The sequence below is a fragment of the Chiloscyllium punctatum genome, chromosome 23 (genome assembly GCF_047496795.1).
Source record: "Chiloscyllium punctatum isolate Juve2018m chromosome 23, sChiPun1.3, whole genome shotgun sequence".
Classification (NCBI taxonomy): Eukaryota; Metazoa; Chordata; class Chondrichthyes; order Orectolobiformes; family Hemiscylliidae; genus Chiloscyllium; species Chiloscyllium punctatum.
This window is the reverse complement of record NC_092761.1, coordinates 59,778,328-59,806,175: the sequence shown is the minus strand read 5'-3', so window position 1 is coordinate 59,806,175 and position 27,848 is coordinate 59,778,328. Positions and strand designations below refer to the sequence as shown.

The following is a 27,848-nucleotide window of genomic DNA, read 5'->3' as shown; positions in this document are numbered from 1 at the left end:
CATTTTGGAACAGTGTGTTTGCTTCTCTTCAGAGGATGCCTGGTTTGATTCTGATCGGTAATTGTTCCTCCTGTTCAAATATTTTCCCACTTCCTCCCCTTGAAACTTCTAATTAGCTTTTGTATTTCAATGGGTACTTCCCTGTCCCTGCACCCCACTGTGCTTGATTGCTCACACTCTGTTTTCACCCAACATCCAGCCATGCTCTAGAACAATGTCATATGCAGCACTGTATGGAGATTAGTTAGTTATTTGGCTGGAGTAGTGTCACAAGAGGTTGTGACCTCTCCCAATATCTATGTCCCAACATTTTTCAACTGGATGGTAGCCCAGGATCAAACCTTTGTAATTGTACAGCTCATTGGTATATACACAAAGACGTGGGAAGACTTTAGATTTTATTGCTCTTTAAGCACACGCAATTATAAAAACGTCATAGAATTTGGAGCACATTGTCTATTTAGGACAACTTATAGCTTTCCTGTGAAATCCTGTACTAGATATTTGTTCCACATTATGCAAAATGGTCCTATATTCTGATGCTGCTTTCTGAGATTAGTGACTGACCCTGTATGGGTCCCAGATGCTCTCAAGGATTTCAGGCCAGAGGTTATAGGAGGATCGTATAGTTGAGGCATTGCTGCTATGTATAATATACTGCTATACTTACACAACTGTAGTGTCTATACTGTAACCCTGATTGACACATTATCAGGGAAAATTTGGACACACAAGAAGGCCATTTGGCACATCAGTTCTGTGCTTGTCAAGAAGAGTGTTCTGCCCTAATCCCTATTTCAAGCTCTGAGTTTGTAGCTCCAGGAAAAACACACATAGGTTAAATCAGATCGTGTTAATCGCAACTGATTTTTAAAAGTGCAACGAGTGCTTCTTCATCTTTCCTAACTTTTCGGGCAGAAAATTCTTTGGAGTGTAAGAGGTATCCTCAATGCAACTCTAATTGTTTCACTATTTTAAATCAATGCACCATTGGTTATTAATCTTTTGAATTAAGTGCTTTTCTACTCTATTAGGTTGCTCTTAGTTTCATACATTTCAATTAGTTGCCCCCTCCAGTCCCTGTTATGAGCTAATGGTACATAGTTTAGCTTCTACTGTGTCTTCACTGAACTAGCTATAAGAAGAATACCTCCAGTGTAAGTGAAATTCACCGTAATCTTAGAGGGTGGCAGGCTGTTCTCATAAGAGCTGAAAATGTGTTGCTGGAAAAGTGCAGCAGGTCAGGCAGCATCCAAGGAGCAGGAGAATCGACGTTTCGGGCATGAGCCCTTCTCACTTTCTCCTAGAAGATCTTAACCTACTGCGAATCCTCTTGCAAGAATGCCTTCTTTGAAGAAGCTCTAGAAGGGCTCATGCCCGAAACATCGATTCTCCTGTTCCTTGGATGCTGCCTGACCTGCTGCGCTTTTCCAGCAACACATTTTCAGCTCTGCTCTCCAGCATCTGCAGTCCTCACTTTCTCTTCGATGTTCTCATAAGAGAGCGAGGTGACGGCAGTGTTTAACCTGAGGGTCACCACGTCTCAGGATGGCGCCTAACTGGTAACTTAAGCCAGTGCAAGAAATGAATCTCTGCTGGTGTTTGCAAACAAGCCATCCAGCCAACTGCAAAACAAAGTCACCATTGTCCTACCAGACCTTGGGCTGTTCTCTCATGAGAGAAACACTGGTGGTGGTTTAACCTGAAGGAGACCACACCTCAGGCAAGAGGTGAGGTTGAGAAGGACAGTCCTTCATGGTGACCTCAGTTGATGCAGGAATTGAACCCAGGCTGGTGGCATCATTCTGCATCACAAACCAGCTGTCCAACCAACTGATCTCTGCCTCATGGTAGCGATAACTTTGTCAAGCCAGGAGAGACATTAGCGTGCTATTACATTTCAATCTCAAAAATCCCCCTTTTTCATTTTTCTTTTCAAGAAGCTTTGCAGCAGCTAGTGGTAGCTTGAAGGAAATGTTTTTGCAAGTGGCTTGTGCCCAACTTGAACTGTCACTCTCTGTTTCTTACAATTAGGTTTTAATGAAAATGTTACCAAACAAAGGCAATCTGGCCATTGTGTTTGTGCTGACACTGAGGCTGTGTAAATGTAACCAGTTGCTCAAAGTCCTGCCTCCCTATAGTCATGCTGCAGGATGGCATTATATTAATGGTGGCACTGGTGTTGCCATCATTAGTTTGATTCATAGAGATGTACAGCATGGAAACAGACCCTTCAGTCCAACCCGTCCATGCCGACCAGATATCCAACCCAATCTAGTCCCACCTGACAGTACCCGGCCCATATCCCTCCAAACCCTTCCTATTTATATACCCACCCAAATGCCTCTTAAATGTTGCAATTGTACCAGCCTCCACCACATCCTCTGGCAGCTCCTTCCATACACGTACCACCCTCTGCGTGAACAAGTTGCCCCATAGGTCTCTTTTAGATCTATCCGCTTTCACCCTAAACCTATGCCCCTCTAGTTCTGGACTCCATGAACCACTCTTTGTGTAAAATACTGCCCCTCATATTCTTTTTAAAAACCTTCTCCTCTCACCTTAAAAAAAATATGCCTCTTAGTTCCAAATCCCCCAGCCAAGGGGGGAATAACTTTGCTATCCATCACTTCTATCTATACGCCCTCATTATTTTATAAACCTCAGTAAGATCACACCTCAACCTCCCAGTGAAGACTGTCCCAGTCTTTCCATTTCTGTATCTCAAACCCTTCATTCCTGGTCACATCCTGGGGGGGGTAAATGTTTTCTGAACCCTCTCCAATTTAAAACAACCTGGTGAATCTTCCCTGAACCCTCCCTAATTTAATAACATCCTTCTTAGAGCAGGGCGATCAGAACTGGACACAGAAGAGAGCTCACCAATGTCCTGTACAACCTCAACATGAGACTTTGGTGAATGTTGCCGTTCTGTGTCCCTGAATATCATTGGCAGAGAGTGCATATCATGGTTCATGCTCTGATCACAAATTGAGCAACGGTTTTGCTAAATGGTTGATTAATCCAAAAAGTAGGTACGCTACATGAAACTCCTTTTACATCCATCGGTCACCACGTTGCTGCTACAGCTCTCACCTTTCTGGGCAAAGATGTTTTGATGGCAGGACATGGCCTAATCAATTTAATTGTTTTTCCTAAAAGACACAAAGTGCATGAATCTTTATTCAAATTTCCACCACCAGGAAGAAAAGAAACACCAGAGTGGCCTGTGACAAGCAGTGCCCTTCACATCAAAAGTAATATTGATTGCAAATTCCACCATTTCTGATGGTGGGATTCAAACCTGCTTCCACTGAACATTGGGTGAGGTTTTGGATACATGCTTTTGCAATAATTCCACAAGGCTATCACTTCACCCTAAGGCCTATCAATTTAATTTTGGACATCTTTAACTACAATCTTTCGTTCAACTTCATGTTCTGTCTAGCCATCGCACTAGATTTGATTGTGGTCATCCATAAATTAGCAAACCATTTACTACAGTTCCACTCCAGGAAGATCACTCACTATCTCCTGTTGCATATGTTTGTATTCTTTTGTGGTGGTGGAAATGCCAAATGGCATGTACAATAATCTGTATCCCCCAAATGGTGGACAGAATATCGTTAGAAAGTTACTGTTTTCATCCTGTTTCAGTTGCCAATGACTGTCCTTCAATCTAGGGTGGTGAACATTTTTTTTTGTGTATTTGCAAATTGTAGCAAAATTCCTTCTATGGTTGGCAGAGATCAGTGGAATCTCATCAGAGGTTTATTTAGAACCTTTGGGTCAAGCACACTCTGCTTCCCAGGCTGTTTCACAGTTACCATACTGCTAGTCCATTCTGTAGAAATTATCACTTTTGAGATTACTGCCTCCTTTTCCAACTCTTCTTCCCTCTGTTTCATGCTGGACTTCAGGACAGATGCAATTTTCCTCAGTAGATGCTGAATTGGTCTTATGTTCTCATCTGCTTTGTAATGATATCGTCCAGGAAGGCATCCTTACCCTGTAAACATGTTGTACTCCTCTAGGCAATATTTGCAAATCTCTTTTTGCATGTTGACAGTCCAAAATTTAGACTTGCTCCAGTTTGCCAGCAATCTAGAACTCCAATTATCTGTCATATTGTGTTAGGTTCTCAAAATAGTCTGTCCTTTTGATGTAAGAATGGTGTCATTATATAGGCTCAAGTTTTCAAGTGCTTTACTTTTGGATCGCCATATTGAACCACTTTGCGGAAGTCTGTGAAGATCATGATAATACCTGATGCTCCAGTGTCTATCTGACACTGTGTTGACCTGATGTTCTCTTGCAGTGCTCACTCTAACAGTTACAACCCATTTATTACCTGTTGACCTGACTGAAACCACCTGTTAGTATGGTGCAGAATGATTTCTCAGTCTTCAGTTGATGTCTTTCCAGGGACCACCTGCATGTGCTTCCTATTAGCCAAACACTTGTGTACGAAATTATTCTGCTACTCTCAGTGAGAACACTGCTTTCCCTGCATTGGACTGCTTTTTTTTTCCCTTTGTGTGATTCCTCCACAGTATTTGCATCCTGCTCTTTGTGATCATTCTACCTTTTTGTGCTGGAATGTCTATCAGCATAATGCAAGGATTTATCCATTCTGACATGAATATGCTCTAGCTACTGATGCACAATTTCAGCAGTTCCACTGCTTTCATGAAAATAAATTACTACTCTGTTTCCCTCTCTGAGGAAAGTGGCAGCAATCAAATTCATTGGTCGTATGGGAATGTTATAGTAATGGGGGATTCAACTGTAAGTTTATAGACATTTCTGTGGCTGTCTCTAGGTGTTAGGGTCAAGGATAGTACAGGGCATTCTGGAGTGGAAGGGTGAACAGTCATAGCTGTGGTGCACATGGGTATAGTCGACGTGGACTTTAAAAAAGGGATGAGGTCCTAAAAGTAGAGTTAGGAAGAAAATAAGACCTCAAGGGTAGTGATCTTAGGATTATTACTAGTGCCATGTGCTAGTCAAAGTGGGATATATCAGATAAATACATGGATAGAGAGACAATGTGAGGCTATTATTTTCTGGGACAATGAGACCAGTTCTGGGGAAGGTGGGGCCCGTAGAATCTGAATGGGTAGCTGATCAGGTCAGAACCAGAACTGATGTCCTAAGGGGAGGATTTGAATTGAATTGGCTTTATTGCCACTTACTCAAATGAGTACAGTGATAGGTTTACAGTTGTCACATTAGGTTTACAGTACCATCTTGGGTACAAAGGTACCTGGGTGCAGATTCGTAAATGCAAATTCTTAGGAAACAAAAAAAATAGAAAGGTAAAGAAATAAGCAGCCCAGCATTACAGGTTCTAGGAATAAATTAGAAAAATAAAGAAGTAAAAAGTTCAGAATATCAGTCTTTCCACTAGTGCAGTTGGAGAGGGTCTAAACTAAAACGGCAGAGGGATGGAAATCCACTTGGAGATAGGAGAGAGAAACGCAGGCAAAACCCAAAGAGAATGGGAAATGAGAAAAGTGATAGGCAGAGAATTCCAGAATTCAATAATCATTGTACAAAAAGTGAATAGGATGAAGAATCAATCAGGAATTGAGTATTCATCATAAGACCCAAAATGACAAGTTGATAATTAATTATCTTGCGAAATCCTCCCATAAGCTAAAAGCTTTAATCAGAGTAAGAGATGGATGTGATTCTCATTTCTATTTTGTTTGAGCAAATTTCACGATAACACTGACTTCTTTGATACCGGTTATATCGTATTCCTAATTTAATTGCTTACAGTGCTTAACTAAGATTGAAACTAAAAGCATCAAGGGCATTCTTGTGCTTGGCACTCATTCACAGTCCACATTCTGACATCCATGACTTGTGTGTCAGTTGGAGAATAAACTTAATGCACCTTTTTGCTGCTGTTAGCTGCACTCTGTGAACTCAGTGGAGCTTGTCCCAAAATGCAGTTGGTATTCTCACAAACTCAGTGACCCCAGGGCAGTGCGAGAGTGTCGGAGGGTGGGGTGAGGGAAATGAAGTAATTTTAGTATAATAGTAACCAGCAGCAAGGGAAGTTCAATTACTGTCATGTTGTTCCTGAACTCATTTTCTCGAAAGCAAGGGGTGTACTTGATGACCTTGGCGTCTGTTGCTTTTCTTGTGCAGGTCTTGAGAAAATGAAGTAGTCAGGTATATCCGTCTTACAAGTAGAAACATTGTTTTTGAGTCTGTTAGATAGGCACAAAACTAGTTAAATGCGGAAGAAACCATATATACATAAACCAATTAAGAACTTTTAAGTCCGGTTTAGTATTGACTGCAAGCAGAATTTCTCAGTAAACAGATGAGCATATCCCCTTCATCGTACTGCCTAATCAACGTGTGATTGCTGGTTCAATTTACGTCATAGAATCCCAACAGGGCTGGAAGAGGCCTTTCAGCCCATCGAGTCTGCACTGACCCTCCAAATAAGCATCCCACCCAGACCCACCTTGGGTTATTTTTAACCATGGCTGGCCCACCTAACCTGCACATCTTTAGACTGTGGGAGAAAAATCGGAGCACCTGGGAGAAATCCACACCTACATAGGGAGAATATGCAAACTCCACACAGTTGGAATTGAACCCAGGTTCCTAATGCTGTGAGGCAGCAGTGCTAACCACTGAGCCACTGTATCTTTTTCACTACAGTCTAAGGGGTGTCACTGATCATTCTCATGAAATATATCTCACCAGGTCTTTGTTTTTAAGCCAGCCCCATCTTTTTATCCTGTTTGGGAAATGTCCTACCAATTGCTGTGTTGATGTACCATATGTGCCACTGAACAGTCCTGTGTAACACTTCTTTATTGATGCTGCTGTCTCTTTAAGGGAGGCCAAGGACCTTAGATCTCACAGTCTAACAATAAAGGGCAAGCCATTCAGTACTGAAATGAGGAAGAATTTCTTCACTCAGAGAATTGTGAACCTGTAGAATTCTCTGCCACAGAAAGCTGTTGGGGCCAGTTCATTAGATATATCCAAATGGGACACGGCTCTTGTGGCTAACGAGATCAAGGGGTTTGGAGATAAAGCAGGCAATGGACACTGAGATTACATGGTCAGCCATGATCACATTGAATGGTGGTGCAGGCTCAAAGGGTTGAATGGCCTACTGCTGCATCGATTTTCTATGCTTCTATGTTTTTGCAGACATCATCAAAGTTGTCTAACTTCCTGTTTGCTGCTGACTTCCATATCTCACTGGCAAAGATTGCAGTTAGTGTAACGATGGAAATGTCAAGCTGCAACGTCATAGCCATGCTGATGTTGTTGGAATCTCAATCTCATCAGGTCACTGGAAGACTGATGCAGCATGGTGATTCTTGAGCAGATTTTGATCTCTACTTCACTCTCGAACAGTATCTACAATACATCCAGCAACCTCCTTGTTACTGATGCAAAACTATCCAGCATGAAAGCCAATCTTACAATTTACCATTACAATGACTTTCAAATTTTGATAATGTTCCCTTGAAGTATCTTAAAATGTTTTACTAATGTTACAGACGTTATATCAATAGAAGCTGTTGTTGTGTACCACAGAGGAAATGGGTCCATTTACAAAATTTAAAAGGCTTCCGTATATGAATTAGGAAGGGTTTAGAGGGATATGGGCCAAATACTGGCAAATTGGACTAGATCAGTTTAAGATACCTGGTCTACATGGACCAGTTGTACTGAAGGGTCTGTTTCTGCACTGTGCATCTTTATGATTCTATGACTAAATGACTAAATGGGAGTTGATTGGTTTCGGATATCTGGTCAGCTTGGATGAGGTGAATGGAACGATCTGTTTCCGTGCTGTGCAAGTCTATGACTGTGACACTATGACACTATGACCTAAAATGTGACATAAATACACTATAGTCATGTTTATTAATTAGTTAAGGTTTACCATGCTGAGTTCATGTACAGATAGCCATTCAAAGACTGGACTGTTGAATGCCAATTGGGAAAACCACAGATTAATAAATTCAGTTTAAGACAGGTCAATGAAATAATTTTAAAAGGCTGCTTAGGTAACCTTTGCTGATGTATTATGCAACATCCTCAAAATTGTTTTTGGAGTCAGGAGCTGTGCAGTGTCAAATTCCGCTACGTGCTCCCTGCCAATTTCACCAGCTCCTCGTGGATCTCTGGCATCACTCTTCGCCTTGTTCAGTGAACAGCAACCCATTAAAAACAAATGAACTCACTTCACCTCCTTCCGACAAGCGCCTGCACTCAAGGAACTCGTTCCCCAGAATGCAACACTTCCTCTTGAACTCACATGAACTTCCTTGCTGCGAGTGACAGGAGAGTTCACTGATGCTGTGCTGGGTTCAACAGAGTGAATGAACTCACTTCACCCTGGTGAAGTCAGCCAGTGAACCCGGCTCACCCACACCCACAATCCTCCTCTGCAGTCCTCCCAGAACTCACTCACTGGCTGCGTCATCACAATCTTGGCACAGCAGGGACGAAATGAATCAGAATTGAGCGCTTTTGGGCAACCGACAAAATGCAGTTGTGGGATCACATTACGAATATTGCAGGCAACTTAAATGTCGTCTTTGATTCTCAAACACACCGTTATGCTATTTAAGTAGATACAGCTTTGACTATGATTTATGCAGTAACTGTTTAGCAGTGACTGCAACGTATGTAATTTCATCCTTCTTTGGATAATTTAAAAATAAACAACTTCATATTAATCGTCACAGGTTTATTGCTGATCTTGAGAGGTAAGTAGAATTTTGATGCCTCTCACATCTGTGGGATACTCTGAATCCCCTCAATGACTGCTCAAGTGCAGCCATTGTGTTTTTTTGACAGGCAATTGCAATAAACAACTTGTGCATAGCAAGATCCCACAGACAACAACAGTATGACAAGTTAATTATTTCCAGCGGTGTTTCTGGATGGAAGAATGTTAGGCCAGACATCAGAAGAACTCCTTACTCTTTAAATAGTGCCCTGTGATTTTCATTCTTCATTTGAAGACAGACCGAGCCACAATTCATCCAAAAGTTAACACTATTGACAATTCAGCACCACAACAGCACTGCACTGAGTTGTTGCTGGAGATTATACAAACATAAAATGTGATGGTGATGGACGTAACTACCATCCCTCATCTACCTAGCACCCTAATGCCACACTTTCCTTTGTGATAGGGGCTGGGTACGCTGTCAGATGTTTAAATCTCAAAACACACTGATTTGGACCAGGCCAGCCCCCCTCAAAGTATTTTAAGAAGGAGCCTCAACCCTCACTTTTTCTTATTTTTGACACTTATGAAGTGGAAATTCCAGGTGTGATGCAGCTGGTCAAACCACTCAGCTTTTAGCAACACAGAACTTATTTAAATACTAACGGCGAAACACAAACTAAAGGAAATGGAACTTTGAATAACTTACTTACTCGAAAACTTAACTGACCTGATTCAGCAATTTAACTAAGGAACTGTTCCAATCTAGTAACATTCCTTAAACACACCCTTGGCAAAAGGGTAAATTGAAACACAGATTCTGACAGGCAAGAGGGAACAACATTCAAAGAGATTTCAGAGAGAAAGTCAGTCAGGAATCATCTGCTGAAGTTTGCTAAAGTCCTTTCCTGGACTGCAGCATCCTGTGACTGCCACAGCTAAACCAAACTGGAGAAAACCTGAACTGGGAAAACTGGACATTCCCCTGCCACTGTTAAACCCACTCTTTCTAGACCTCTCAGCATCTCTGCCTTTATGACCTCTCTTAAAAAAAAAACTCAAGGACAAAATAACCTTGTTAAAGTAACAACACTGACTGACTGCTGCAAAATAGGGATGTAGATTCCACACTGATTCTATCTACCAGTGGATTAATAGATTCTTGGACAGGAATCATCACATAAAGCAAAGAATGATGACAGCACAGAAACAGGCCCTTTGGCCTACCATGTCAGTACTGACCATGATACCATTCCAAACTAAACCTCTCTGCTTGCAAATGGTCCGTATCCGTATATTATCTGCCTAAATGCCTTTTAAACACTGCTATCACATCTGCTTCGCCACCTCCCCTGGCAGTGCATACCAGCCTCCGTGTAAAAAAAAACTTGCCTCACATTATCTCAATTAAACGTTCCCCTTCTCACCTTAAACCTTTGCCTCAAGTACTTGACATTTCCACCTTGAAGAAGAGAGTCTGACTATTCACCCTGTCCATGCCTCTTCCGATTTTGTATACTATTAGGTTTCCCCTCAGCCTCTGGTGCTCTAGCGAAAACAATCCAAGTTTGTCCAATCTCTCCTTTTAGCTAATACACACCAATCTAGGCAACATTCTGGTAAACCTCTTCTGCACCTTCTCCAAAGCTAAAACAGGAGTCTCCTGCCCAGGAATCTTCAGCACAGAAGACATCTAAAGTTTTGTAAGAATCTTTAATACAATTAAGTTTAGAAGTAGGATTTCTCAAATTGCTTGAAATATGTGGGCCAATAAATTTAAATTTAGGTGAAATCAACTCTCTAGTAGGGCAGGAAACATGAGGCTTTAAAGAACAAAAGAGTTGGCAGGACAGGGCTAAAGGGAATGGTAAGTCCATAACCTGGTTTCACCTTCTTAAAATTGACAGAATTACATTCCTAACTCTTCCCTGTCCAAACGGAAGGTCCTCAGCCTGAAACATTGGGCTGGATTTTCAAGGAGTTAGAGATACTCTATGGAGGAATACACATAACACTGAGGACCCATTTCCAGGATTCCTGACTCCATTCCAACACCAAGAATCTTCACCAGTACGGCTTAAGGACTGATCCTAGTTATGGGCCTGAACTCTGGCCTTCTGGACTCTATAAGTGAAGGTTGGCACGCCTTTGTTGACACCAGTTTCCATGGATTCATCCTCAGTTTAAATGACTCGTGGTTTACATCAGATATGTAATGACTATATTGTCTGGATGATGGAACCAATTTTCAAAATGTCATTCCTTTGTTAACCCTATGACCATGCCCGGCAAGTCCTAATATCCTCTATTCCATGCCCCAGAACATCGAGGTGGGCTATTTTAACAGTATGTCTTGGTCCTCAGCAACATCTGCAGCTGCATCAGAATTTTCAGAGACCAGGAGCCTTTGCTGTTGTAAGCATCCGCAGTTGGAGTAGAGTCTGTTGGCCCTTCCTCCCAAGGTAGGCACAATGAACGGGGAAAATGTCATAGCTTCTGCTCCTCTGATCCAAGCACATGAAATCTAGCTCATTAACTCTGTTCTTTCTCAACTGATGCATCCTGACCATCAACACCCTCTGTTTATATTTAGCATTTTACTAAAAAAGAAATTGCTGACAATCGCCCCAATTTCCAGTCGATGTGATTAAGTGACCCTGATCCATATCCGAGCCCAGCCCGAATAACTGCTCTCCCACCAGCCCATTGAGAGTGACCCCCTTGTTTTGAATCAGGTAAAAACAATGACTGCAGATGCTGGAGATCAGAGTCTAGATTAGAGTGGTGCTGGAAGAGGACAGCAGTTCAGGCAGCATCCAAGGAGCAGGAAAATCAACGTTTCGGGCAAAAGCCCTTCATCAGGAATAAAGGCAGAGAGCCTGAAGGGTGGAGAGATAAGCTAGAGGAGGGTGGGGAGCATAGAGTACAATAGGTGAGTGGGGGAGGGGATGAAGGTGATAGGCCGGGGGCGGAGGGTGGAGTGGATAGGTGCAAAAGAAGATAGACAGGTAGGACAAGTCATGGGGACAGTGCTGAGCTGGAAGTTTGGAGCTGGGGTGAGGTGGGGGGGAAGGGGAAATGAGGAAACTGTAGAAGTCCACATTGATGCCCTGGGGTTGAAGTGTTCCGAGGCGGAAGATGAGGCGTTCTTCTTCCAGGCGTCTGGTGGTGAGGGAACGGCGGTGAAGGAGGCCCAGAACCTCCATGTCCTCGGCTGAGTGGGAGGGGGAGTTGAAATGTTGGGCCACAGGGTGGTGTAGTTGATTGGTGCGGGTGTCTCGGAGATGTTCCCTAAAGAGATCTGCTAGGAGGCGTCCAGTCTCTCCAATGTAGAGGAGACCGCATCGGGAGCAACGGATACAATAAATGATATTGGTGGATGTGCAGGTAAAACCAAATCATCCGCCGACATTTCCGCCACCTCCAAAAAGACCCCACCACCAGGGATATATTTTCCTCCCCACCCCTTTCCGCCTTCCGCAAAGACTGTTCCCTCCGTGACTACCTGGTCAGGCCCATGCCCCCCCCCCAACAACCCACCCTCCCATCCTGGCACCTTCCCCTGCCACTGCAGGAATTACAAAACCTGTGCCCACACCTCCTCCCTCATCCAAGGCCCTAAAGGAGCCTTCCACATCCAAAGTTTTACCTGCACATTCACCAATATCATTTATTGTATCCGTTGCTCCCGATGTGGTCTCCTCTATAAATTCCGGAGAAAACATCACAGAAGCATTTCACAGGAGGGTCCCAAGCACTGAGGATGTCACCTAGACAGGGGACAAAATGTCTGCAACACAAATTCCCAGCTCAGCGAACAGAACCACAACATTCCAGAAGTTTCCCCCGGCCTCTAGAACTGCTTGGACACCATCAGCCATGCGGCTGGTGCAGCTGCCACCCCCACGTTGATTGATGTCACTTCTGTCCCCATCATGGCCACTCCCACAGCCACTTCCGGCCCTCACAATTCCTCATGCATCACAGGTGACATCACTTCTGCCCCTCACATCATCACTGATGTCACACACTCAGTGACTTCCGCCACCCCTACTGCCGTGCCTGCCAGCACTTCCGCCCCCACCAATGCCCCCCACTATCACCGTTCCCAGCCCCCAGAACCCTGAGGGGAACACCATCCCTGCTAATGGCTCCACCCCCATTCCCCCCACCATCACACCCACTCCAGTTACCGGCTCCATCCCCACTCCCAGCTCCACACCCACACCCACACCAGATCCCAGCTCCCAGCCCTGCCGAGTTTTCACCATCCCTCCAGACCTCCCCCTCACTGAGGACGAACAATCAGTGTTCAGCAAAGGACTCACCTTCATCCCCCTCCGTCCACACATCAATGAATTTAATACACGCCGTGACGTCGAACACTTCTTCCATCACCTCCGCCTCCGAGCTTACTTTCACAATCAGGACTCCCGCCCACCTTCCGAGGACCCCTTCGCCCACCTCCAACACACTGCATCCACCTGGACACCCCGCACTGGCCTATTACCTGCCCTCGACCTCTTCATTTCCAACTGCCGCCGGGACATTAACCGCCTCAGCCTGTCTACCTCCCTCCCCCACTCCAACCTCTCACCCTCACAACGCGCAGCCCTCCAATCCCTCTGCTCTAATCCCAACCTCACCATCAAGCCAGCGGATAAAGGGGGCGCAGTGGTAGTCTGGCGCACTGATCTCCACACCGCTGAAGCCAAACGCCAACTCGAGGACACCTCTTCCTACTGCCCCCTCGACAATGACCCACCCCCCATCACCAAACCATCATCTCCAAAACTATACAGAACCTCATCACCTCAGGAGATCTCCCACCCACAGCTTCCAACCTCATAGTCTGGGAACCCCGCACTGCCCGGTTCTACCTCCTTCCCAAGATCCACAAGCCTGACCACCCTGGCCGATCCATTGTCTCAGCATGCTCCTGCCCCACTGAACTCATCTCTACCTACCTCGACACTGTCCGATCCCCCCTAGTCCAGGAACTCCCCACATACGCTCGAGACACCACCCAAGCCCTCCACCTCCTCCAAGACTTCCATTTCCCCAGCCCCCAACTCCTCATCTTCACCATGGATATCCAATCCCTCTACACCTCCATCCGCCATGACCAGGGCCTCCAAGCCCTCCGTTTTTTCCTCTGCCGACATCCCCAACAGTACCCTTCCACTGACACTCAGTCGTTTGGCCGAACTGGTCCTCACCCTTAACAATTTCTGCTTCGAATCTTCCCACTTCCTCCAGACCAAAGGTGTAGCCATGGGCACACGTATGGGCCCCAGCTATGCCTATCTCTTTGTTGGCTACGTAGAACAGTCGATCTTCTGTAATTACACCGGCACCACTCCCCACCTCTTCCTCCACTACATTGATGACTGCATTGGCGCTACCTCGTGCTCCCACGAGGAGGTTGAGCAATTCATCAACTTCACCAACACATTCCACCCTGACCTTAAAATTTACCTGGACATCTCTGACACCTACCTCCCCTTCCTGGATCTCCATCTCCATTAATGACAACCGACTTGACACTGACATTTTTTACAAACCTACCGACTCCCACAGCTATCTGGATTACACCTCTTCCCACCCTACCTCTTGCAAAAATGCCATCCCGAATTCCCAATTCCTCCACCTCCACCTCCGCCTCCGCCATATCTGCTCCCAGGAGGACCAGTTCCACCACAAACTTACCAGATGGCCTCCTTCTTTAGAGACCACAATTTCCCTTCCCACGTGGTTAAAGATGCCCTCCAACGCATCTCGTCCACATCCCGCACCTCCACCCTCAGACCCCACCCCTTCAAACGTAACAATGACAGAATGCCCCTAGTGCTCACCTTCCACCCTACTAACCTTCGCATAAACCAAATCATCCACTGACATTTCCGCCACGTCCAAAAAGACCCCACCACCAGGGATATATTTCCCTGCCCACCCCTTTCCACCTTCCACAAAGACTTTCCCTCCGTGACTACCTGGTCAGGTCCACGCCCCCCTACAGCCCACCCTCCCATCCTGGCACCTTCCCGTGCCACTGCAGGAATTACAAAACCTGCACCCACACCTCCTCCCTCACCTCCATCCAAGGTCCTAAAGGAGCCTTTACATCCATCAAAGTTTTACCGGCACATCCACCAATATCATTTATTGTATCCGTTGCTCCCGATGTGGTCTCCTCTACATTGGGGAGGCTGGGCACATCCTAGCAGAGCGCTTTAGGGAACATCTCCGGGACACCCGCACCAATCAACCACACCGCCCTGTGGCCCAACATTTCAAATCCCCCTCCCACTCTGCCGAGGACATGGAGGTCCTGGGCCTCCTTTACCGTCGCTCCCTCACCACCAGACGCCTGGAGGAAGAACGCCTCATCTTCCGCCTCGGAACACTTCAACCCCAGGGAATCAATGTGGACTTCAACAGTTTCCTCATTTCCCCTTCCCCCACCTCACCCTAGTTCTAAACTTCCAGCTCAGCACTGTCCCCATGACTTGTCCGGACTTGTCCTACCTGCCTATCTCCTTTTCCACCTATCCACTCCACCCTCCCCTCCCTGACCTATCACCTTCATCTCCTCCCCCACTCACCCATTGTACTCTATGCTACTCTCTCCCCACCCCCACCCTCCTCTAGCTTATCTCTCCATGCTTCAGGCTCACTGCCTTTATTCCTGATGAAGGGCTTTTGCCCGAAACGTCGATTTCGAATCTCTGCAGATGCTGCCTGAACTGCTGTGCTCTTCCAGCACCACCAATCCATCCCTGTTTTTGAATCTCCCGCCGCAGTGACGTCACGTCCAGCACGCGCTACCGTCTGCGCGATGACGTCACGGAGGAGCGTTGGGGGCAGGGGGTGCGCGATGACGTCGATTGTGCGTGTTAGAGTCACGCAAGGCGCGAAAATCCATGGAGAGACGGAGAGCTCGAGAGAGAGTGAGTGTGTGAGAGAGACTGAGGGAGGGAGAAGGAGAGAAAGGAAGAAAGAAGAAGAGAACGAGAGGGAGGGAGTGTGTATATGAGAGAGGTGGAGGGAATATGTTTTTTTGTGAGGGGGAGGGAGAGAAATAGATTGTGTGAGAGAGAAGGAGAGAAATGGTGTGTGAGTTTTGTGAGAGAGGGAGGAGAGAGGGAAGGATTGTGAGGGAGGGAAGGAGTGAGTGTGAGACTGGAGGGGGGAGGTGTGGTGGGAGTGAGTGAATGTAAGAGTGGTCGGTAGAGTGAGAGAAACGGGGGCTGCTGCTGCTGCTGCAGAGCCACAGAGGGAGATGGCAGTGTGTCTGACCCACTGGGCAGTGGGGATGGGACACCGAGGGTGGCCAGGAGTGACAGGCCGGATTTGGAGGGGACAGGGGGGGGTCAGGGTTGGTGGGTGTGTCGGGTAGAGTTGGTGTCCAGGTTTGGGGATGGGGGAGCCTTTGGGAGGGGAGATGAGGGTCCTCATTTGTAAGGAGAGAGAGTTCTAGGTTGAATATGGTGAGGCAGAGGGTCACAGTTTGGGCACAGACTGAGCGGGTCCTAATTTTGTGGGATTTGGGATGGAAATTCCTGTTTCTGGTATTGTGGTAATTTGAGGGCGATGAAGTCTACATGGGGTGACTGTCCTGGTCTGTAGAATCATATCTTGTGGGGGAGGTCAGGGATGGGGGAGGTGAAATGGAAAGTTTTAGTTTTGGGGTGTTGCTGTTGCTCAGAATGGGTTCAGTAAGCTTGCTCTTGCTGTCTGGTTGGGTTTACAATGACTTTGTCTGGGCTGATGCTGCATCAAACCCACACAACATTTTAGCAAGGGAAGGTACCTACACAAATAAGAACGTTCAAAAATTTATGTTGTGAGAGGATCTTATTTGTTTGACACAGTGATGGAATTGAGGAGTGTTGAGCAAGGAAAATACTAACTAGTGTCACTGTGTATGAGATGTACTGGAACATCTTGGGCTGAAGAAATTTCAATAGTAGGGACATGTTGTCAGAAGTTATCATATGGTCTACAAGATAGATTACACTGAATTGATCAAGAATAGGCAGTTCTTTCCAGAATTCTATTGCTGAGAATTGGTTGTTGCACTCAATTTTTTTTTATTGTGAGGAGTTTCAGTAGTTGTTTTTGCACATTTTGTATTGAGAATCATGAGCTAAGTAGTAGAGGATATAGTTGCAGGATAGTTGTTGGCTACTTGCTTGACTTTGGCCATTTGGAATTGGTGTTCTCCCGCTCAGGGTCTTTAATGCCTTATATCAGTAAGGATAGAAGTTGCTGGAAATAAAAGTAGAAGAAACGCATGAATTGTGAATTATTATTAGAGTGGTTTTTCTGCTTTGTGCTTTGAACCTCTGGTGAGTTGGGTTGCTGTCAATTATTCCATTTCTGTTTTACCATCTTTAACAAACTAATGCTTGTTGATTTGTAGTCCATGTGATATTTTGATTGGGGTGCTGCTAATGCAGATCTTGTGGTAGCGCACATTACATTAAAGCAGGTTAAAATGTCTAATGGAGGATTATGGGTAGTGATTGGAAGCATGGTCAGAGAGGTAGTTTTGTTGAGGAGATGTTTAAATATGGGTGAGAAGCTGTTACTTATCACTAAACAGGATTGTGATAAACAGTGGCCCAGAAGCTTGACAACAGTACCTGGGCCTAGCAATGTAACTCTTTGACAAGAAAGACTGCAAGAACAATTCTGAAGGATATGGGTTTTCAATTGATCAAAACAGAAGTTCGTGCTGAACCACTTCAAGAATGCATCCCAAGAAAATGAGCATTACTGCACTTGCTGTAAAACTCGATATAAACTCAAAAACGTGTGCCCAAAATGCATTGCTCCTTTTAAGTTTTCCTCTGCTCCCGTGAGCAGGAGCACAGGAATCTAAACTGGAAGAGTGCCCATAATATGTATTTGTCATTATCTTTGGAAGTCTTTGTCTTGATCTAACATTACAGGAGGTAAAGTACCTCATATCCAGCTGCCTGAAAAATTGTTCGAAAGCCAGATGTTTTCTCCGGCCAGCAGAACAAGATGAATGGAAGAAAGAAAAGTGTAATTACAAACTTTTTTGGACTATAGCATGTGGTTATATAGGTACCTATTTAAATACCATCATTGTAACTGCCAAACAGTGCTTTTGGTGCCCTCATTCTGAAGACTAAATATTAAATAAAGGAATCAAATGTGAGGAATTTTTGTCACAGAATATTTTGCATGTTGGTACAGGAGAGATTACTGACCTCAGAATTAAAAGATAGAAGAACCTCAGGCCTGTTTGGTCACTTGAAAGTAAAATGGTTACCTTTATCACCTACCTGTTCTCAACTGATCCAGCAGGTATTCCAAATTCTGCCGTCATCCAGGCCCCAATGACGGTGATTTTAGACATCATAATATCCAGCTCTACATGAAATGATTGGGTGCTTAAGGTTAGCACACAGAGGAGTTTTATTTGGAGGTGACGGAGGAAACGTTAAATCATTTCAAGTGAGGTTAATTCTTTTTCCTAATTTATTCTTTTCTTTAGTATTGACGAATAACTTTCTTTATTTTCAGTATTCCTGGTGATTGCCTGGGAAGATGGCAGTTCCGTTTGTAGAGGATTGGGATCTGGTGCAAACACTAGGTGAAGGAGCATATGGCGAGTGAGTGTCAACTGCTTATTCGTGTGATTTGGAATTACAATAGGATCTCTTTTTAAATTGGCTAAAAATGAAACCTGCTGAAAAGTTACCTTTTTTTGAATATTTCTTAATTAGGTACAGTACTGTTGACTTTCTTTTTCACGGTGCTGTAGCCTGAGCAGGTTTTGTTTGCCTTTAGGGTGCAATTGGCTGTGAATCGGAGAACAGAGGAGGCGGTTGCAGTGAAGAAAGTGGACACTGCGCGTGCTCTTGACTGTCCTGAGAACATCAAGAAGGAAATTTGCATCAATAAGATGTTGAGCCACTCAAATATTGTCCGTTTTTATGGACATCGTCGTGAAGGCAACATCCAGTACTTGTTTCTGGAGTATTGCAGTGGAGGAGAACTCTTTGATCGAATAGGTAGGAACCTTGTATAAACTTTGACATGCTAGGAAGTCTGAAAGCTTACAATTTAATAGCACCTTTTAATATGGTAAAATATCTCCGTGTTACATATTCAAACAAAATTTGACAATGTCTCAGCAATTATTAGGACATGGAACCAAAGGTGTGGTGAGAGAGTTAGATTTTTAAAGAAGGAGTAAGGGGTCTGCGGATGGAACTCTAGTTTAGGGGTGGTTCTCTCAATAGGCCAGATGGTTGGTTTGTGATGCAGAGTGATAGCAATGGCGTGGGTTCAGTTCCCACACTGGCTGACGTTACCATGAAGGATTCTCCTTCTCAAACTCTCCCTCGCCCAATGGGGCAAGGCCGTCAGGTTAAACTACTTCCAGTCATCATCTCTGTAATGAGAGAGCAGGCCTATGGTCCTCTGAGACCTTGGTAACTTTCCCCCTCTGCATCTTGGACCCAGGCATCTGGTTGTGCAGTGGTTAAAGTTGGAGGTACATAAGAAGCCAAACTGTTGTATAGGTATCTTGGCGAAAGTTAAAGAAATAGGGAGGAGTGAGGCCAGGGAGGGATTTGAAAACAAGGAAGAAATATTGAAGAAACAAGTGCCCAGTATAGCTCAGAAAACAGAGGTTTTCAATGAATGGAACTCGACGTGAGTTGGGATATAAGCACCAACATTTTAAATTGGCTCAAGTTTACGGAGTGTAAATGATGGGCTGATGGCTAGGTGAATGTCAGAATAGTCAAATATGGAGATAATGAGGCATAGGAGACAGAGTATTTTATAATTGATATCAAACTGGTAAATTTTACATGCTGGCTTATGTACAATGTTGAAGCTATTTCAATTTTCCAGTAAATGTTTGCTTGTTGAGACCATCTGGATAAAAATGCAGTGATTGAGCTATTCAAAGTTTTGTGGACAATAAGGTCTAGAATTTTCTTGCTCTTCACTTCATACTTTCATCACCTTCCTTCAAGCTGCTCCTTAAAATCTGTGTCTTTGTTCAAGTTTTATTGCTTATCCTAATATTACCTTCTGCTGCATGGTTGTGCATTTTCTTTGCATACGTTTGCAGTATGAACACTCCTGAATTGCATTTCCACAGAATTTTCATAACGCTGTCAGTATTGGACCAGACATGAGGCAGTAGCTGAGTTAGCTAAAGCCTTTGATGCCATAGCAAGCTACTGCTTCAGTTCCAGTGTAGGTTTCCTGCTGGTGAATGATGTCAATGGAGTGTTGGGTAGCAGGATATCGAGTAAGGTTTTGCTTGGCAGCCAGCAAGCTCTCAATATTAAGTTGTAAGATTTGCAGAGAATGCTCAATAGCCAAGATGTCTCAGTGTGGAGGTACCACTGGTAATTAGGCAGAGATGCTCTTTAAGAATCCTTTTAACTTTCTCTTGGAATTCAGATTTCTGTTAGAATAGTTTACATGTCTGGGGATGCCTGTTTGATGATGCTCCTGCAAACTTCAGTGAGATGCTTTACTTTAATAAAAGTGCGAGATGAATGTAATTTGTTATTGTCATCTTGGAGTCAGTCTACTATCTCTGCTGAGACAGCTAATCTGAACTGGGACAGTAAGATGTACCACGATTGACCTCAGTTCTTTGTATTTTTTCAGTTTTGCGCATTTTTGACCTTGCTTACTCAGCCAGACTTAACAGTCACAAATTTTAGTTTATCCCATTAGCTGATAAAGTGAATCTTCCATGTGTGCTCTTTCTCAACAGCAGTCTTGGGGAACATTATGATGCTGCAGTCTAAGCAAGGGCTGGAGGATGCGATTTAAGTTAAAAGGTTAATACTAATGTGCAGCGAAGTGCTTTAATTTTGGCATGAGTATTTTTCATTCTTTGACAATTTATAATTGAAAAATAAGGTAAAAGGATTGAAAAGTAGGGAAGTTCTGCTAAATCTCTATTGAACTTTGGTTATGCCACACTGTACTGTACTGTCTGTCACCATCTTTATATAAAGGGTTTAGAGGTGGTGGAGAGTAAACTTGCCAGTGTGAAATCTGAAATATATGGATGTTTCTATTGAAAGATTGGTCTCTCCTTATGTGGGGGGTTGTGGAAATTAGGTTGCAGGCTGATTTATTGGAGATATTTAAGCTTTTGATGGAGTGATTACAGAGATAATAACCTCGTGTGAGGAAGGGCATAACTAGAGCCATCAATATAAAGTAGTCTAAAAAAAATCCAGTGGGCAGTTCAAAAGAAACTTTTCCCATACAGTGGTAAGTTTGTAAAACTGCCTACCTCAGAAAGTTGTTGAAGGGAATGTTGTGTGTTTAAGAGGAAACTAGTCAATTAAGTTAGGGTGAAGACAACAGAATATAAGAACTAGGACCAGGAATAGACCATGTGGTCCTTCAAGCCTGTTCTGCCATTTAATAAGATCATGGCTAATCATTTTGTGAACTCGGATCCACTTACCCACGTTCTCACCTTATCCCTTAAACCTTTTTAAAGCTAAAAGGAATTACTGAAATAGCATCAGCTACTTCACTGGGCAGGGAATTCCATAGATAAATAACCCTTTAGGTGAAGAAGTTCTTTCTCAATTCAGTCCTAAATCTGTTCCCTAGGATATCTGGTTGGCATGGACAAGTTGGACCAAAGGGTCTGTTTCCGTGCTGTACATCTCTATGACTCAAATTTTGAGGCTGCGCCCACTTGTCATCGCTTCACCTGCCAGTGGAAACATCCTCTCTACTTCTATCTTGTCTATTCCCTTCATAATTTTATATGTTTCTATAAGATCCCCCCCTCAATCGTCTGAATTCCAATGAATATAATCTCAATCTATTCAGACTCTCCTCATAAGCCAGCCAGCCCCCCCCTCCCCCCCTAAACTCTGGAATCAACCTAGTGAACCTCTGTTTGCATTCCCTCCAGTGCCAGTACATCCTTTCTCAAGTAAGCAGACCAAAACTGCACGAAGGACTCCAGGTGCGGCATCACCAGCACCCTGTACAGCTGCAACATAACCTCTCTGCTTTTAAACTCAATCCCTTTAGCAATCAAGGATAAAATTCCATTTGCCATCCTAATTACTTGTATCTGTAAACCAACCTTCTATTATTCATGCACAAGGACACCCAGGTCTGTCTGAATAGCAGCATGTTGAAACTTTTTACCATTCAAATAATAATCCTTTTTACTGCTATTCCTAACAAAATGTATGACATCACATTTATTTACATTGTATTCCATCTGCCAGACCTTTGCCCACTCAATGTATCTATGTTCCTCTATGCATTTTGCACTGCAATTTATCTTAGTGTCATCATGCAGGCTTTGACACGTTGCAACATGGTCCCCAACTCTAAATCGTCTATATAAATTGTAAATAATTGCGGTCTCAACACCAATCCCTGAGACACACCAGTAGTCACTGCTAACCAGAATAGCATTCATGTATCCCCACTCTTTGCTTCCTGTTAGTCACCAATCCTCTATCCATGCTAATACTTTACCCGTAACACCATGCATCCTTATCTTATTTAGCAGCCTCTTGTGCGGTACCTTATCAAAGGCCTTTTGGAAATCTAGGTACGCCACATCCGCTGGGTCCCCATTTTCCACCTTGCTTGTAATGTCTTCATAGAATTCCAAAAGATTTGTCAAGCATGACCTGCCCTTCATGAACCCATGCTGCATCTGCCCAACGGGACAATTTACATCAAGATGCCTTGCTTTGTTCCTTGATAATAGACTCGAGCATCTTTCCACTACAAAGGTTAAGCTGTCCAGTCTATAACTCCCTATCTTTTGTCTACTTTCCTTTTTAGACAGTGATGTCACATTTGTTGTTTTCCAATCTTCTGGGACTGCCCAATAGTCCAGTGAATTTTGGAAAAGTTCCACCAGTGCACCTGCTATTTCTCCTGCCATCTCTTTTAGTGCCCTGGGTGCATTCCATCAGGGCCAGAAGACTTATCAATCCTGAGCACCATTAGCTTGCCCAACACTACCTCTTCCGTAATAATGATTGTTTCCAAGTCCTCACCTACCTTTGTCTCCTTATCAATTACTGGCATGTTATTAGTGTCCTCCACTGTGAAGACAAGCGCAAAATACCTGTTCAATGCCTCGGCCATTTCATCATATCCCATAACTAAATTCCCCTTCTCATCCTCTAAAGGCAATATTTATTTTAACCACTCCTTTTCGTTTTATATATTAATAGAAACTTTTGCTATGTGTCTTTATATTCTGTGTTAGTTTTTTCTGATGTTCTATCTTATTTTTCTTTATAGCTCTTTTTGTGTCTTTCTGTTGACCTTTAACGTTTTCCCAATCTTATAGTTTCCTGCAGTTCTTGGCCACTTTGTATGCCTTCTCTTTCAATTTAATAGCCTCCCTTATTTCTGAGACACCCCATGGCAGATTACCCCTTTTCTTACAGTCCTTCCTTTTGACTGGAATAGACTTTTGCTGAGCACTTTGAAAAATTGCATTGAAAGTCCTCCGCTGCTCGTCACCTGTCCCACCATAAAATCTTTGTTTCCAGTCTACTTTAGCCAAGTCCTCCCTCATTCTATTGTGGTCCCCTTGTTCAAGCACAGGACCCTAGTATTGGATTTTATCTTCACACTCTCCATCTGTATTCTAAATTCAACCAGACTGTGATCACGCCTTCCAAGAGGATCCCTAACTATGAGGTCATTAATTATTCTTCTCCCATTTCACAGGACCAGATCTAGGATACCTTGCTCCCTCGTCGGTTCCATTACATACTGGTTATCATAGAATCGTAGAACCCCTTCAGTCTGGAAACAGATCGTTCAGTCCAACGGGTCCACACCGACCCTCTGAAGAACATCCCACCCAGACTCCTTTCCCTACCCAATAACCCTACATTTCCCGTGGCTAACCCACCTAGCCTACACATCGCTGAACACTCTGGCAAATTTAGCGTGGCCTGTCCACCTAACTTGCACATCTTTGGACTGTGGGAGGAAAGGAGAAGGTCAGGACTGCAGATGCTAGAGATCAGAGTCGAACAGTGTGCTGCTGGAAAAGCACAGCCAGTCAGGCAGCATCCAAGGGCCAGGAGAGTCAATGCTTTGAGCATGAGCTCTTCATCAGGAAGATCCTCGGAAGCTGTCTAATTGGCTGTTCTTTTCCAGCACCACACTTTTTGACAATTGTGGAAGGAAACCGGAACACCCAGCGGAAACCCATACATACACGTGGAGAGCGTGCAAACTCCAGTAGCCTGTGGGTGGAATTGAACCCACGTCCTTGGTGCTGTGAGGCAGCAGTGCTAGCCACTGGCCCACCATGCCGCATTTTCAATAAGTCTAACCACAGTCATGAGCTGGTTGGGCCAAATGATCTGTTTTCTGTGCTCTCTAGCCTATGTAATTCCTAGGTAATAGCAGATTAATGCTGTGACTGATTTGGTTTGTATTCCTGTAGAACCTGATGTGGGTATGCCTGAAGCGGATGCTCATAGATTTTTCCTGCAGCTGATAGCAGGAGTGGTAAGTACCATTAATTCTTCATTGAAGAGAGATTTGTCCATCACCAAACTGTCTGGTTAAATATGTTCTTGTGCAGTTTCCTCTTTGAGTCCACTCCCAAATAAAATATTTCGCTGTGGAAACCCCTATAGGTCCAAGCTAAGCCTACTATTGTGTGTGATTCATGAAAGATTCTTTGTTTGCAATTGACAGCCCTTATTTATTTCCTTTGCTGAAAATGTTGATGTCTCTATTACGTACTTCCTACTCTTACCCTAATCTGATAAGTTTCATCAACTTTGCTTTTGAATTTCTAACTACTTTGAACATTCAGATGAAAGGTTATTGACCTGAAACAATTATTCTGTTTCTCTTTCCATTGAAGCTGTTTCTTCAGCATCCTCTGTTGTTAATTCAGATTTCCAGTATCTGCAGTATTTTGTCATAGTATCATAGAATCCCTACAGTGTGGAAACAGTCCCTTCGGCCCGACAAGTCCACACTGACCCTCCAGAGTAAGCCACCCAGACCCATTCCCCTGCCCTATTGCTCTACATTTACCCCAGACTAATTCACTCAATCTGCACATCTTTGTGGTTGTGGGAGGAAACTGTGGCACCTGGAAAAAAAACACGCAGACACTGGGGAAGAAGTGCAAACTTCACACAGACAGTTGCCCAAGGCTGGAATCGAACCCGGGTCCCTGGTGTGTGAGGCAGCGGTGCTAACCACTGTGCCGCCCTAACACCTTCTAATACTTGAGCTTCTAACACTAATTCTTTGTCTTTTTGGAATTATAAAAGAAAAACTATATATGCTTGAAACTAAGTATGTTAATGTGATTTACAGGGGCATGCTACAGCAATTTTCCTCTTGCGGCATTGGACAGTGTAACTAAAGGTGGATTGTGTAATGCTTATCTTCTTAGACATATATTGTCTCAATGAGCTTTGTCTGCCAAAATTTGGTTTGTTCACCAACCAAGGCTTTAAAATACCAAGACTACCATATTCTATTTTAATCAAATAAGAAACACCAAAATATCCATTGGAAGTCATGCTTGAAGCCAAAGCAAAGTAGATACACTGTTATCAGAGGTTTTAAGCACTCACTCAATAGCCACTTCTGACCTATTCGCTCTGCTAAACCTGCTGTGTTTGGATTTGTAGTTCTCACTTCAGTCTGTCATCACATTGTATTTTATGAGCCTGGAGATTTAGAAGAAATTGTAAAGTAATTCAGGTTTAAAAGCTTCTATGTTTCTTCTTCCCAGGAATATCTTCATAGTATTGGAATTACTCATAGGGACATCAAGCCAGAAAATCTGCTGCTCGATGACCGAGGTATAGTACAGCAAAACTGATCTGTTCATCTTTCATTATGAAGGAGGCACAAAAGCCAACCATTCTGATGGGGATGAGTTGGTTGGTCAGTTTAATTGTTACCCAGGTATTACATTAGGTTCTTAATCTCCAACTTTTCCTATGTAACTACTAAACTGAAGCAAGACATGCTGATCTCAGAGTTAAATGGATACTTCTGGTTGGGGAAATGTCCAATAGCCACTTCAGTTTCTCAGGGAAGTCCTTGGGAGTCTACCACATTTAGGATTCTACGACTCCTGTCTATGCTGCAGAAACCATTGTCTGGTTGTCAGAATATCCAGGCCAAAATGTGTAACGAGTCATGATAGCCAGATTTATACCAGCTGAGAAAGGCCTTAGTCCTATGCTGTGTGAAGTTTATTAAGCTTGAACACAATAGGACGTGGGATGAGACACTTACAGCCACTAGGTAAGAGTCTTCTGTTGGACGTTACCCCTTCTGTCAGTGCTGTTGCTCCGGTCTGTATTTTCTGGGACCACTTGGAGTAGGAGTCGAACTCTGCACTTGATGACCATAAGGTAAAAGATGTGTCCCTTACATAAAGAGCAATTGGGAATTGGTAATAAATGTTGGCCTCGTTATCAATGCCCAAATCCCATGAACGAATAAAAGATAATACTCTAAGAAAGATGACTAGCTACATTTGTTTTTAAGAATCTGTCCACTCCCTACTCCCAGTTGATTTGATTTTCTATTTAGATGATAAACAATGCCCTCTTAAAGATTTAATTAAACAATTAAGAAAGTTGACCCAGGAAAAGCTGGTTCTTGGATGACCTTTAGTGTTTTGAGGCATGCTGACTATGATGATCTTCACTTGATACTGAGTTATCAGAATTTCAGTATGAAGGAACAGTTGGCCTCAAAGCCTGTGAGTGGAGACTATAGAATCAATCAGTGTTCCTGTCCCGATTACTGTTCGTGCTTTTCTATTTTTGCAAAATAGTCATTGTACAAAGTCCTGGACTTCTACAGGTTCCTCACTCTTCAGTTTCTGATATTGAGGATGATCATTTTAGTGTGGAGCTGATGGGCTCCTGGTTCTCGTGCACAGCTTATGTTAGTGCTTTCAGATGATAGAGGATTGCAGCATGAATAGGCGCCCTTTGGCCCATTACATTCTAGTTGGTCATCAGGCAACTATCTCTCATTCCATTTCCCATCACTAGGCCTATGGCCTTGTATGGTATTTCAAGTGTTCATCTAAATATTTAAGTGTTGTGATGATTGCAACCTTTATGCCCTTTTGCACAGAAAATTCCAGATGCCTGCCACCCTCTGGGTGAAAACGTCTTTCCTTAAATGCCTTCCAAGCCTCTTGCCCCTTACCTTAAATCAATGTCAACTCTAAAATGGGAATAGTTTATTCCTGTCTATGTCCCTAATAATTTTTAGACCTTAATCAGGTGACCTGAATGGAAACAAAAATGATTTGCGGCCTTTTTGTTGGTCTGCAGTAACTTATGATTTAAAAGTAAAATGTCATGGGAAAAGAATAGAAATTCTTTTGGCAATTTTCACAACTTTTCATTGCCTTCTCTTCTGAATCTGGTGCATGACTAAGATTGCTGTGAGGGGTGATAAAGTCGATCAGTTACTATCTGGCAGTAGAAAATGCACTCATTGGTTGGACGAGTATTACTTATTATGAACAAGATATGTTTTCTCATTTCACTAAGAGACTCTGTGAAATCCCTTGATGGTCATACCTACCCAGTGGCTTAACCTAAGCTTATTCCGGTGGTGATATTGTCCTGTACTGACTTGAAGTATTTCCTTACTTTGCACAGACAGGTTGAATAATTTCCTGCAAATAAGTTCCTACTCCCTTCCCATATTGACTAAACATCACCTACTTAAACTTGATTTGACTCTTGGCTAAACCGCATCTAGCTACTATGTTGAGTTCTGCTTGCCATATATGTATAAACAAAAGAGACAGTGGAGGGGACACACAAAAGATTTACAAGATTGTAAATCATCTTATCGGGAAAAAATATTCAGGCTGACTATCTTTCTCTCTTGAGAAAAGAAAAACAGATTACCTCATAAAGGTCTTTAAAATTATGAAGCACAGGTTGTTCTGCTATTACGGACATTTTCTTAATGCAAATTTGCTGTAATGCAATTGATGAACTGGGGACACTGTTTCTATAGCACAAATGTTTAAAGCGTGTATTGGTTATAATGTGATTCCTGCCCCAGTAGTGCT

At 43.6% G+C, this 27,848-nt stretch overlaps 1 protein-coding gene across 3 annotated transcripts in view; it reads left to right on the top strand.

The window, feature by feature from the left end:
* The first annotated feature begins 15,599 nt into the window (after positions 1 to 15,599).
* chek1 (checkpoint kinase 1) overlaps positions 15,600 to 27,848 on the top strand; it is a 41,656-nt gene continuing 29,407 nt past the window's right edge. Inside the window, exons 1-5 of one of the 3 annotated variants that reach the window (XM_072593063.1) lie at positions 15,600 to 15,675; positions 18,284 to 18,372; positions 18,551 to 18,774; positions 24,207 to 24,271; positions 25,524 to 25,593. In XM_072593063.1, the coding sequence (XP_072449164.1) occupies positions 18,308 to 18,372; positions 18,551 to 18,774; positions 24,207 to 24,271; positions 25,524 to 25,593 (424 nt within the window). In that variant the 5' untranslated portion in view covers positions 15,600 to 15,675; positions 18,284 to 18,307. Of the gene's footprint in view, positions 15,676 to 16,191; positions 17,077 to 17,608; positions 17,780 to 18,283; positions 18,373 to 18,550; positions 18,775 to 24,206; positions 24,272 to 25,523; positions 25,594 to 27,848 lie in introns of those variants that run through there. The other 2 variants (XM_072593064.1, XM_072593065.1) reach the window with 2 other exon arrangements.